The 13,941-nt window shown below is 43.2% G+C and overlaps 1 protein-coding gene across 1 annotated transcript; it reads right to left on the reverse strand.

Moving 5' to 3' along the window:
- Positions 1-1,423: 1,423 nt before the first annotated feature.
- Positions 1,424-11,473, reverse strand: ATP5PO (ATP synthase peripheral stalk subunit OSCP). Its single transcript, XM_045002385.1, has 7 exons — positions 11,345-11,473; positions 10,913-10,963; positions 8,178-8,288; positions 6,717-6,846; positions 6,375-6,487; positions 1,951-2,037; positions 1,424-1,612 (listed from the first exon to the last, which is right to left on the reverse strand). Exons 1-7 carry the CDS (start codon positions 11,372-11,374, stop codon positions 1,499-1,501), a joined length of 636 nt encoding a protein of 211 aa, XP_044858320.1. The 5' UTR covers positions 11,375-11,473; the 3' UTR covers positions 1,424-1,498.
- Positions 11,474-13,941: the final 2,468 nt, after the last annotated feature.

Raw genomic sequence — 13,941 nt, forward strand, 5'->3', positions numbered from 1 at the left:
TGGGTGGGGGTGCGATAGGCCTAAGTGAAGAATTCCTGCCACTCAAGAAGTGCAGCAGTTTCAGCAGGGTGTCCTGCTTCTAATAGAACTCAATCTTCTCCTTCCACCCACTCCAAATATTACTAAACCATTTAATTTCCACTTGTCTTTTGATTTAAATAGGAAAAAAGGAGTATGGGCTGTAGTAAGAATTAGCACATCTGCAACAAACTCAGAATAGTATTGCCAATTCCATGTCTTCTCTCAGCAGCATCAGTCAGGTGCACCCAATAGTAGATATCTTAAACAGGTGATCTCACAACTGAGGTAAGTATATTTAAAATCTGTTTCCAAAACCATTTAAGGTTACTTACATAAAAAAAGTCATGGATTTTTAGAGGGTAAACCTATTTAAAAAAAATTGAAAGCTCAGAATATCCAAATAAACCTTAAGTCCAAAGAAATGCATATTTCATTACAACACAGCTTTACGATTAGCCATTTACTTTTAATTTTGAATCTTTTAAGAGATACATTTTACTGAGACTTCCCACTTGAAGTATCAACTGAGATTTTTAGACAATTGTACATTCAGTAGTTTGACATATAACAGACAATGTATGATGGAAATTATATACTTGATAGCTGTTTCAGCCAAAACTCATCCACCTAAGTTTATGCACTTGGCCATTGTGAGAACTCCTTGATAACGGGTCATTGTTTAACATTCCATTAGCTTCATGACAAAATGTCTGTTTTCAACTAATGGCAGTTTAAGCATTACATTGTTCCTGTCTTTGAAAACAGACTGATTCATACAACAGCAAACGTAATCTGTTGGCATTTATAGAGCACTTATCTTCGTAGTGCCCTCTATGAATGCTGTTCCTGGATTAGAAGACAGGAACAATAACTCAACCGTTTGACCAATTTGTCTACTTTTACAGAAAACGTTCTCCATTGCCTTCAGAGTTACATAGCTAGATTCAGGTCAAGCCCATTTTCCAAACCAAGAGTTACAGGGTGGCTAAATAGGGCTCTGTAATTGGAGCTCTTCACCTAACTTTGGAGAGGTTACTGCAGCTAATGTTGCATTTCAGAGTTAATCACCTTAGTCTAAATCAGGGGTTGGCAACCTTTCAGAAGTGGTGTGCCGAGTCTTCATTCATTCACTCTAAGATTTCGCATGCCAGTAATACATTTTAACGTTCTTAGGTCTCTCTATAAGTCTATAATAACTAAACTACTGTTGTATGTAAAGTAAATAAGGTTTTTAAAATGTTTAAGAAGCTTCATTTAAAATTAAATAAAATGCAGAGCCCCCCCAGACCGGTGGCCAGGACCCGGGCAGTGTGAGTGCCACTGAAAAAATCAGCTCGTGTGCCGCCTTCGGCACCCGTGCCATAGGTTGCCTACCCCTGCTCTAAATAAACACTACAGCCCATCGAAGGAGAAATATTTTATTGTTTCCATATAATAGATTGACAGGTTTCACTGTGAAAAACAGTTAGATAAGATGTTACACGGTATCTCTCATGATTTTGGTCAGTTTCTGAATCTTGGATTTTGTTGACATGTCAGCATACTTATCCCCAATGCTGACAATCATTCCACCCAGGATTGATGGATCAGTCTAGGAAGAAGAAAAAGTTACACACATCTAATAAATGAAAATCCATTGGCCAAATATTCAATTGTCAATCTTTTCTATGCAGTAATGAAAAAGTTTGCCTAATAGTAATCTTGTTCTTGCAGTTACTATGATGCAAGTTTAGTAGTTAAAAATGCCACTGCATTTATAATCAAAAGCAGAATTTAATATGTATATCAAATTTTACTAGACCAAGAAAAACTAATGCATAAAAAATATTTACAATAGATCTTTCAATGGAGTCTGTACCTCGGATCTGCCTGTTGGTTACAGAAATTGCTTCACTTTATGGAATTTATTCACAAGCCATTAGTCCTTACCTTGGTCTCCAATTTCAAGACTTCTCCTTTAGCCAAGAAGCCACTCAAAGCTGTTTTTAATTCAGTGAGGCTGGCCTCATCCAAGGGCTTGGGTGGGAGGGGATGGAGGAGGGGAAATAAAAAAAAAATCAAAATAAAAAACTACAGAAAATGAAGGGCTGTATTTAAATATCAAATGTGCAAAAAATACCTGAATTTTCTATTCCCAAGCTTAAATACACAAACTGGAGGAGGGACTAAAGGAAGAAAGAGCAATGAGCGACAATTTGGGTAATACACAGTGAATGTGGGAGAGCATAAAAAGTAGCATTTGTTTGGTGTGCTTTGGACAGGTTAGTTTTAGTTCTACTTAATTACATGTATAGAGGTTATATCATTTAGGAATATGTCAAAACTCCATATGCCAACACTCCATTTTGACGAAGACTGTTTTCGATCAGCAAGACAGCTGTGCCTAGGTTATACAGGGAAGGTTTATTTTCTGCTGCAAACATGTACTAAAGATTGAAGATAGAAAAGATGGTTAAATTACGCAACTGGGACTCTATTCTCTGGATTGTAATTCTCAGCTTTGCCACAGGTTTCCTGTATGACCTTAGGCAGTCACCTCAGTTCCCCATCTACAAAATGGAGAGGATACCTTCCTACCTCACAAGGATATAGAAAGGATACAGTCAGGAATGTTTGTAAGCCATTCAGCTACTATGGAGATGGGACCACAGTGGAATCAGAGCAGATTTTGCAGAGAACATCAACAGTTCTAGATTCTAGCTGTTTTGCTGGTAAGTTATTGAAAAAAATAAATCGTGACAGTGTCTTTAAAAGCCATAAAAGAGCAGGTATGGGCACAAGAGTGGTAATTTTAGCCACGGAAACTTAAGAGCACAGACGAGAACTTGTGCACCCAAACACACATGCAAGCCTTTTCACGTGTCCAGTAAGTCATTAACTAGGTCAGCGTTTCCCAAACTTTTTTGGCCACGGAACACTTTTTAGCCTATTACGGAACACTTATAATATTATTTTGTAGTAGTTTGGTTTTCAAATAAATTGCGTTATTTATGCTCAAATATAGTTTATAAAAAAGCGAAACTACAAATTTAAAATAACTTGAACTAACAATTTCTAACTGGAAAGCAAATATAAAGTAGTACAAAAATCAAGTGCAAGAGTCAAAATTAAAAACAGTGTTCTACTTAAAAAAACCCTGCTTTATATACACAAACTCCAAACAAATTAGATTTTTTACTAGGAAAATCTATTTTTATAAACAAATACAAATTTGGATTTAATGGGATTGGTGTTTCTGCATTTTTCTATCACAAATTCGCTTAATATTAGGAATAATGCTTGAAAGTTGAATCCCCCTGTCAGGCGCAGCATCAAGTCTATTCCTATATTTGGTTTCTGTTGCAGTATAATACGAAAATCCCGTCACACACAAATAAGTGATAGCAACAGGAAGGAGCACTCGAACGGCACGTTTAGCCACATTAGGGTACTCTTCTATTAGGCTGCTCCAAAAATTATTCAGCGGAAGATCCTTAAACTTTTGTTTCAAATAAGAGTCAGAAATTAAGTCAATTAGGCTTTCATAATCGTGCACAGTAAAGCCAACTGGTTTGGCTGTAATTACAAACGGATTTCTAACCCAAGCATTATCAGTAGTTGTAGGAAAATATTCTAATAGAGGCCTGCAAGTCATGTAAGTGCTGTAAAATGGTGCTTGAAACTTCTTCATGGACTGTAGAATTTATTTCAGTCAGAAATTCATATACTATAGGGAAGCAGTTGAAGTTATTCTGTTCTACAGAAGATGCCCAGAATTCCAGTCTCTTTTTTGACGACGAAATTTTATCCATTGTAATAAAAATAGTCACATTCTTTCCCTTGCAGCGACAGATTAATTTCATTTAATTTTGCAAAAATATCTGCAAGATACGCAAGTCTCATTAGCCATGAGGAATTTGTCAGACAGTCATTAAATTTTCATCCTGAATTACCTGAAGAATACCAATAGCTCATGATGGAGCTCAAAAAGCCTCACAAGCACTTTTCCTCTGGATAGCCACTTCACTTCCAAATGTAAAAGAAGCGCACAAAATTTTAAATAACCTGGATTGAAGTGGTCAAGACCTGCCAAAATTGATAATTTGTACTGCTTCATTGAGTACAATTTTCAGATATGCTGGTATTTTTTTTTAACTGCAAATGCTTGTCTGTGTAGAACACAATGGCTCTTAGTGCTTTTTGGTGCCACACTTATGATTCACATTACAGCTCCCTTCATCTTCCCAATCATTGCCCGAGCACCATCAGTACATACATCAATACATTTTCCCCAACTAATTTCATGCTTTGATAAAATTGTTGATGCAGTTGCATATTTCTTCTCCAGTTGTGTTGCTTTGCAGAGATTCACATAAGAGCAGGTCCTCTTCAATAATATTATTAAATCTATATCGGACAAACACTAGTAGCACAGCAAGTCCTGAAATGTCAGTGGACTCATCTAGCTGCAATGAATACTCATGGCAAATTTTCAGTCAGCAAACTAGCTCTTTTTCTATGTCATCGGCAAGATCTTCAATATGGCGTGCAACAGTATTATCTGACAACTGTACAGCATCAATTTCTTTACCAGACTGCTCACTCAACATGCACATTACAATATCTTTTGCGCAAGGCTTGATAAGTGGTTTTCCAATAGTGTGAGCTTCTCCGGCAAGTGCTATACCATAACTTACTCGATAAGATGCTTCTGTTGTCTGTTTTAGCAATTTTAATCATCGAACGTTTACAATTTCCAAGTGAGTCACGCTTCCTCTTGAAAAAACGTACATCTTTGTATTCAGCATGCTTGGTTTCCAAATGCCTATGAAGTTTAGCAGGAGCCAATGAACTCTTTGCTAGTATTTTGTTGCACACGACGCACTGCGCATCAGGAACATCTTTATTTCCAACACACGTAAAACCGAAAGACAAAAAACTTTCATTTCGGTCTTTTAACACCTGCTTCTTGTTTTTTGATCTACTTCGGTGGAAATTCTTTCACCTTGGATAACTCACTAGTACTAACAGATTTTTCGGCAGCAAAAGACTGACTGTTCATCCTCACTTTGAAGTGTCACAATATTTTGCTCGTTTATTTCGGCCACATTGGTGTACAAGAAGAACTTGCTTTTTGTTTCAAAGTTCCTTCTTTTAGCCACAAATCCATGGTGATTAGGTTTAGTAACAATATTTAGAAATACTGATTTGTCAAATTTTGTTTGTCACAAATATTTATATTGTTTTGAGCGAAGCTAGTTTAGTTGTGCTTATCGCACACACGGTAAAGACCCACAGGTTTGAACGTGTTGAGTGAATGTTATATTCAACATGGCGTAAAGAGAATGTTGTGTGCATACCACTGCAGTTCGCGCAGCCTTGAGCGGAAGGGGTACAACATCACTAACTGAAACGTGCCCGAAAGGGGTAGACATCAACATGCTTGCATGACACGTTCTCTTTACGCCATGATATTCAATACGAGATCTATCAATAACCAGAAAGAGTTTTCTGTTAAATTATACTCATTCAAAAAAAAAAAAGTTGTAAACTATGTTTCAAATATGCAAAATTTAAAATTAAAAAAACGGTAGACTCTCTTTTCTAATTATGATTCTTTCACGGAACACCTATTCACATTGTGTGGAACACCAGTGTTCCGCGGAACACAGTTTGGGGAACACTTAACTAGGCTGTTCTTTCAGCTCACAACAATGTTAATGTCTGAAGTTGTGGATACAGAGAGCTGTGTGTGCTTTGTAAACAAGAAATGGAAGCACTGAATTATTTAGCCTGGCTAGGAAGTTAATTATAGCCCAGTCCTAGATTTTCAGAGATTTACTAAGAAAAGTCATTAGCTGGCAACCTAGGAGGAACCAAAACTCTGACAAGACTAGAAGTATTTAGTTACTGCCCATCAGACGAGCTAGTGACCTGTAGGTAAAAATGCAAGCGCCACTGGCTCTCCAACCAGAGGCTCAAAACTTGAGCAGCCTCCCACTTCCATTTCCCACAGACCAAGAGCAAAAGGAGCAGGTCTTCCTACCATTTCTGAGAAATTTCTCCTGTGGTTTTCCTCAATCATTGGTCCCCAATACTGCTCATGGTTAATTATGTAAGCGCTGGGAAACAACTAAAGTCAGTTAAGGAAAAAAGTGCACAACAGTTTTGTTTTCTGGTCAATGGTTGCTGGGGATCTGAAAGCCTGTGTACAAGTAACTTTCATTCAGGTACGGTGGTGAACATGCAGTGCTGCTCATTTCTCAAGCCTAGCCAAGCTCAACCTGCTCAGGCTGCCTACAGCAATTAAGCAAAAACGTTTGCAGCCACCATCAATTAAGCCCAGTCCCGCAGAACTTGTGTTTCTAACTTACATTGGCAGTGGTGATTGAGCAGAGCACTTCTCCACGGTATGCACTCATGATCTTTCCAAAAGCAGAAATTACATCTGGAGTCTGTTTCAAGCGACCATTTTCAGCAAGCAATTCTGGAAAAAGAGACGTTGCAATGTTTAAAACAAGTTACATACGAAAAAAATATCCAATACAATCTGAGTTAAGAATGCAAAAGAGCAAACCACAGCAAATACCAAAATGCTTCAATGGTTTCATTTTACATAATGTCTTAAGTGTCTAAGACAATGAAAGTAGGTTTGGTCATGAAAAATTAATATTTGCTAGCGTAATGCTCAGACTATACTTATATCAATGACTTACTCATTAAGTTGATCGTGATCGGAGACAGTTTCTCTTTTACTAAAGCATCATTTATGGTTTTTTGTTTAATTACACTCTTTATATGAGGATTCACGACAACACTAGACAATTTGGGGTCCTTCAGAAGGGTCTAAAAAAAGATAAAACATAGGTAACATGATAACCAATAGAAAACCTGATGCACTCATTTTTACACATATCCTTGGAAAATGCACAGGTTTGCATTAACTAAATGAAGAGGAACATGAAAAGTTTCAAAGCAGATTAGAAACTTCTACAAACGTCTAATAAGCTTCTTATAACTCTTTCCTGACTTACTGAGCTGGATATACAAGGAGAAAATCTCCCATGGCCAAAGCATAGAAGAGTATGATGAAAAATCCCCAGGCAAGTCTACACTACAGAAATACTGCAATATAATTATGTTGCTCAGAGGTGTGAATAATCCACACCTCTGAGCAACATTATACTGATTTAAGTGCTTGTGTAAACAGCACTGTCATCAGGAGAGCTTTTCCCCACCAACATAGCTACCGCCTCATATAGAGGTGGATTAATTATACCGATGGGAGAGCTCTCTCTTCCATCAGTGGAGAGTGTCTTCATTAAAGCACTACAGTGGCACAGCTGCAGTGTTTTTAGTGTAGACCTGCCCCCAGGAACTAAAAAGCCAGCAAGTGAAGATAGCCAAACTATGCAAATGTGAAAGTGTAGATTAAAAAAACCACAAAGGCTATATCTATATTGTCCCACAGTGTGGACTCTGGGGGTGTGAATTGCAGAACACACCTAAATGTTGTGCTCTAGCTGTCTTGTATGGACATTGCTGGCACAAGCTAAAAAGGTATCTAGTTTGCATTAACATAATCCTCTTTCAAACACAACTCTTCACATTTTCTATTAAGGCAAGGGTCAGCACTGAGAACTAGACCAGAAAAGCAACTGCATGTGTTTAATACTAATCATTTATTTCAGGGGTAGGCAACCTGCGGCACGTGTGCCGAAGGCGGCACGTGAGCTGATTTTCAGTGGCACTCACACTGCCTGGGTCCTGCCCACCAGTCCGGGGGGCTCTACATTTTAATTTTATTTTAAATGAAGCTTCTGAAACATTTTGAAACCTTATTTACTTTACATATAACAATTGTTTAGTTGTATATTATTGACTTATAGAAAGAGACCTTCTCAAAAGGTTAAAATGCATTACTGGCACGCAAAACCATAAATTAGAGTGAATAAATGAAGATTCGGCACAGCACTTCTGAAAGGTTGCCGACCCCTGATATATTCTATATAAAAATGTGATGTTTTTAAATTTGCAATGTTTAGGATTTGCTAAAGACTGAGAAATTCCTCCTCCATAACTGAAAAGGGGGGGAAACTATAAGAAAAGCCATTTCCACAACACTTAAAGCTTAATTTTAAATTGTTTAGAGAAGTAACTGTACAAGACCTACTCACCAATACTCGACTAAGCTCCTTTTCGACCTGGTCCAGTTTTTTCTGCTTAGAAGCAGCAGAGTAGAGAGCAGTAGCATAGCGACCTTCTAGTCCATAAACCTGGATTGGAGGCTTGAAAAACAGAGAAGTCAAATTAGTGACTCCTAATGCTTCAGACAGTTACTAACTCCAAGCAGGTTTAACATCAGGAGATGCACGACTTTCCTCTTGAAAGACAGCCTACCCTTAAAGGTTTTGACCTACCACAAATACACATAAAAATAAGAGCTTTTAAAAGCCCAGTTGCCTAGATGCTTTTTATTTATTTATTTATTATTTGGGTGGGGGGGGGGGCGCAGAGAACTATTCATGGAATAGGTGATATGAGTGACTTAGCTCTCTGTGCTTTTTGGATGAAATTAAACAAAAGGCCATGGAGGGCTGCACTCATTCTCTGGGGTTAGGTCCCCTGGCACCGTACCTCTGAGCCTTCTTTCTCGTGAGCCCCCTTAGGGAGTCCACTCACACTGGACCCACGAGGCCTCCACACCCAGATGGAGCAATGCCACCCCACAGTGACTCTCAGCATAAAACGGAAGGGTTTATTGTGTATCTGAGCACAGCACAGGCAGTTCTCAGGGCCCTCAAGCCTAGAAAGTCTTAGCACCATGCAACCAGGTGGCTCAGGCTGCTCTTTGACCCAAGTCCAGAAGATATCTCCTTCCAGCCAACCACCCTATATCACAGTACCTCCCTCTGTCCTCCTTCTTTGGTCCCAAGCAAACAGAACACCTGGGCCCTCTCTCTTCCATCTTTTGTTCCCGTTGGCCAGAACCGGCTGCCTTTCTGCCCAATTTTAGTGGAAGGGTCAACTAAACTCCCATCAAAGTCAATAGCAGTTTGTCTGGGTCTGACAACAGATAGTGTGTGACAGCTGCTAATTATGCCACTGCACTAAACCAGGATTTTCAAGAGATTAGTAATTTTGGGTGCCCATCTTGAAACACCTTGAAGGGGTTTGATTTTTGGAAACTAGTGAACACCCACTGTCAGAGTTCGGGCCTGGTAATGCATGTTAAGAAAGTCACACAAAAATCACTAGTCACTTGAAAAAATCTTGACCCCCTGTAGATAAAATATTTATGTTTTCTCAATAGCTCTTTGGGATGCCTTTGGTATAATCAAAAAGTTTAACTTCCCATTGAGCTTCTCATATTTAAAACAGTATGAATTAGTTAATGTTAAAAAGGTTGCAGCAGTCTTGTTTTCACTCAAATCACTTTAAGCAGGAAGCCCTAGTAAAAAGTTTTTACCACCTTTAAAAGAAATTCCTGTTTTGATAGAAGAGACTTATTTCTACTACTGCTGCTACACTGGAAGCTACAGAGATGCAGCGAAACTGTCCTTGTACTGGACAGACCCCACAGGATTAAGGAGGCAGCACAATCTACACTGAGAAAAAGGATCTGTTGTCATACCCCATGCCAAAAGATAGGGCAGGTGAGATTCATGCAAACTAACTGTACAGGTAACAAACAAAAATGAATAGCCAAGAACTGGCACATGGTAAGATATTTCAGGCATTCTCCCACACATCAGAACTATAAGAAGAACTGAAACAAAAATAACCAGCTTGAAAATAACACATTAGCATCACTAACAGGACTTGTCTACATTATTTGCTGGAACATAGAATACCAGGGTTAAGGGATCTCAGAAGGTCATCTAGTCCAACCCCCTGCTCAAAGCAGGACCAATCCCCAGACAGATTTTTTACCCCAGTTCCCTAAATGGCCCCCTCAGGGATTGAACTCTCAACCCTGGGTTTAACAAGCCAATGCTCAAACCACTGAGCTATCCCAGCGGGCAATGATTGATCCAGCAGGGGTCGATTTATTGCGTCTAGTCTAGACATGATAAATTGACAGCTGAGTGCTCCCTGTTGATTTCAGTACACCACTGGCACGAGAGGTGCAGGTGGAGTCGATGGGGAGCATCTGCTGTCGACTCACTGCAGTGAAGACACATGGTGAGTAGATCTAAGTACATCAACTTCAGCTATGTTATTCACGTAGCTGAAGTTGTGTAACTTAGATTGATTCAGGGCCACGCAGAGGATTCAGGGGGCCTGGGGCAAAGCAATTTCAGGGGCCCCTTCCATAAAAAAAAGTTGCAATACTATAGAATACTATAATCTCGTGGAGGCCCCTGCAGGGCCCGGGGCAAATTGCCCCACTTGCCCCTCCCCCCAGGCAGCCCTGGATTGATTCCCCCCCCCAGTGTAGACCAGGGGTAAGTAACCTACAGGCATTCCAATTAAATAGAATTACATTTGCAAACAACTAATCAAGGAGCTTCAATGTGTTCCAAGAGAGATGTCTCAATTAACTGCAGCATAGTTTTTCACAGGGCTTTGGAGCAGAGCGGGGAGCTGGAGCACAGACCCGTAGGTTTTTGTGCGGAGCTGGAGCGGAGCCGTAAGGGAGCAATTAAAAAATGTGATGGCTCCAAATCCCTGGTTTTTCAGGTAAATGAGGCAGAGACACAGCCAAACTAGTACACACTGAACCAACAATACCGCATTTGTGCCTCCCGTGAAACCAAGCTAAGGACACTTCGTAGGAAGGTGCGATAACTTCTTCAACCAGCAACAGCAAAGCCCGGGCATAACAGTAGGTGACAAATACCCAACATAGGCCAGTTGAAATTGCCCCGGGGAACTCCCTGCGCGATCACACACTCGTAAGCGGCCCTACCTTCACCAGCTGGGAGGCGGGCCTGGCCAGGGAGGTGCTGAAGAAGCGCAGCTAGAAGACAAGGGTGGGGTGGGGGGGGAGACATTTAATTTCCCTCAACAAGAAAGTGAGTCAGGAGGAAAAACGCCCGCGAGCCGGCGCGTCCCACCATCGCTTGGGCCAGGGGCTCGCCGGGCGCCCCCACCCCCGAGCCCGAGCGAGCCCCGCGGCCACAGGCCGGCCCCGAGTCCCGCCCGCCCGCCCGCCGGGGCGCCCCAGCCAGGAGAGAACCCAGGAGTCCGGGCGCCCCACGGACCCGCTGGCGGGGGCGGGGGGGGGGAAGGGAGCGACCGCCGGGCCCGGCCGAGGAGCCCACGGACCCCGGGGGCGGTGAGGCCCGGCCCGGCCCCTTCCCGCTCGGGTCCCCGCGAGCCCGGCTCCGCTGTCGGTCACCTTCCCCGGGAGCCCCGCGGCCGCCGCCATTGTCTCCTGCTGCTCTAGGTCAAACCGGGGCCCTCGCTCGGCGGTGGCTAGGACGCATGCGCACTACTACCCAGACCCCGCCGCGGGGCACGCTGGGAAAGCGAGTCCTGGGGCCCCGCCCGCTCCTGGGAATTGTAGTTCGTCAGCGAGCGCCGCCGCGCGGGGTGGTGGGAGGGGAAAGGGACGTGACGCTAGCGGTGGGCGGAAATAGCGTCAGCCCTGGGCACCATGAGTCAGCCCCCCCGGAAACATGAGCTGGGCCCGGAACCCCCGAGGCGGTCTCACCCCGCCGGTGCGGTGTAGGAACGTCTCCTTGAGGGAGGGTTCGGCTGGGGTTGTACTGAGCGTGCGCAGAGCGACTGAGCCCCTTCCCCCTCCCCCCCCTTGTCCCCGCTGAAAGCCCCGGTCTTGTGACTCTCGCCTGGTGCGGCAGCCGCGCCCTGCCCCGGAGCGCGTCAGTGCCCCCTTCCCCGCGCCAGTTCCAGCCCCAGCACCTGGGGGTGTGGGGGTGTGGGCCGGGCTCAGGGTGACTGGGGGGGGGGGGTCCAACAGGGGTAAGGGGCGCGTAACCACCAAACGTCTGGGGACCGCTGCCCAAAGGTGTGAGGACACAGTCTGATAGGCTGCAGGAAAGATGTATTCAACTCACTTATAACTCTGTGATGTTGTGTGTCTGCACATGGGCAGAGTGCAGGACTATCAGTACCCCCAGAAACGTCAAGACGTAGGGTGTGGCAGTTACTAGACATGCTTTTCTTTTGGTGCGTGTGTTTGCATAGACAGTTTTTGTTGTGGGCAATCCATCTGGCAGGTCACAATAGCTGAGCCAATCAGGTCTCAAGGGGGGAAATGTTATAAATAAATCATCTTATCACAGCCATGTCACATTAGTGGCTCTTTTTCCCTGCAGGAGCAAGTACACGTCTGCTGTGGGGGCTGCATTCGGTGACAACACAGAGGAATCTTGAAAAGAAGGAGGAGCTGTTGTTGTTATCAACAATTGAAGAAGCCAGATGTGTACAGTATATATTATGTCCATATTATACAGACATAGGCCTTTTCCTCGCTGCTAAAAAAGTCTGATTTTTTTATCACCTTGCAATAACAAAGGTGTTTGAGCTACTCTGAAGTAACAACACAATGAAGACAAAGCACTTGAGTTTTAGCAGTGAGGGAAAAGGCTCAAGAAAATGTCTCAAAAATAAGATCAGAGAGCAATGCGCTGACATGCACTCGCCATGGTACAGAAGTGTAATTTTTGTGTTGAAACCTTGTGTACAATGACAAAAGGGGGAAGTCTGTATAAAGCACAAAGGTAGATTTTCTGCCTATTAGCTTGTTTTCAAAGGGCACTCATAAGTATTTCAAATACTATTTATAATGCTTTACACTACTTTCAATGTTTTCTTTGCTAATAAACTGTATGACCTTCTCTGCAATGGAAAGGGAATAATAAAAAATACTCAGACTTTCATTCAGGGTTTTACATATAATAACCCTGAAATTCAACTCTGTAGAATGCTTTCTAAAAAGTCCTAAAAACACAGAAATGTGAGCGTGGTCCTCTTGTACGGGGAGACTTTGGCAAACCAGTAAAGTGCCTAAAACCACTATGGCTTATTGTTAAAAAGCAACCTAGTCAGCGAGCTGTAAATTGATCATTCAGCAAACTCAGCTTGACCAAAGCAGGAGGGGAGGGGGTTTTGGGTGCCACGGAAAGGGCAGCTTGACCCCTTGTCCTTCCTGATAAGACTAGTGTTGAAGTTGTTGATACATGCATTTTAAAAAGAGCAGGAATGTTTATTGGGATCTCAGAGCTGTAGACTCTGGAAAATGCACACCTGGTTAATCAATAGTCAGAAGGAACCTCTTGCTTGAAACTGCTTATTTAACAAGGTTTCTTTAAGGGATATGTCATTCTACTACTAATGTATAAATAAGGGGAAAAAGCTCGAGATAGTTGGACTTGTTTGGGGACTCTTTTGGACTCTCCCTCTGGATACATCTTGCAGTCCCCACAGGTGTACCGACAGAAACATGAACCGCTCCCGATCCGCTACTTTGGCTGCACTGAGCATGCGCGGCCGAACTGAGCATGCCCAGTAACCTCCGCTGTCGCCACTGCCCTCTCTCTCCCCTCACTTCTACTCACAATTTGCTGCCTGCTCTTTGGGGGCGTTTAAAAGGCTCAAGGGGGCAAATCGCAGCGGGGGGGCTGCCAGGGTCTGAGCGGGGGACACAAATTTACTGGCCAGAGGGGTTCAAGCTGCTGTAGGCAGCGGCAGGAGAGAGGCTGAAGGGGAAAAATCGGGGGTGGGGGGTGGGAGCCGCGGTTAAGCCCAGGGGGGGAGACGCTGCCAGACCCTGTGCGGGGACAAAATCCCCGTTTAGGGAGGGGGTGGGGGGGGACAGTGGCCCCTCGGGATGAGCCACCTGCTGCGCTCGCAGATCTGGGGGTGTCGGGGTTGGGGGGGGGGCAGAGGCTGTTTTCAGTTCTGCCGCGTGTCAGCCCCGGAGCAGGGGGCGGGTTCCTGGGGCTGGGTCTTTAAGGCACAAGCAGCCCGATT

This window comes from Mauremys mutica, chromosome 1 (assembly GCF_020497125.1).
Source record: "Mauremys mutica isolate MM-2020 ecotype Southern chromosome 1, ASM2049712v1, whole genome shotgun sequence".
Classification (NCBI taxonomy): Eukaryota; Metazoa; Chordata; order Testudines; family Geoemydidae; genus Mauremys; species Mauremys mutica.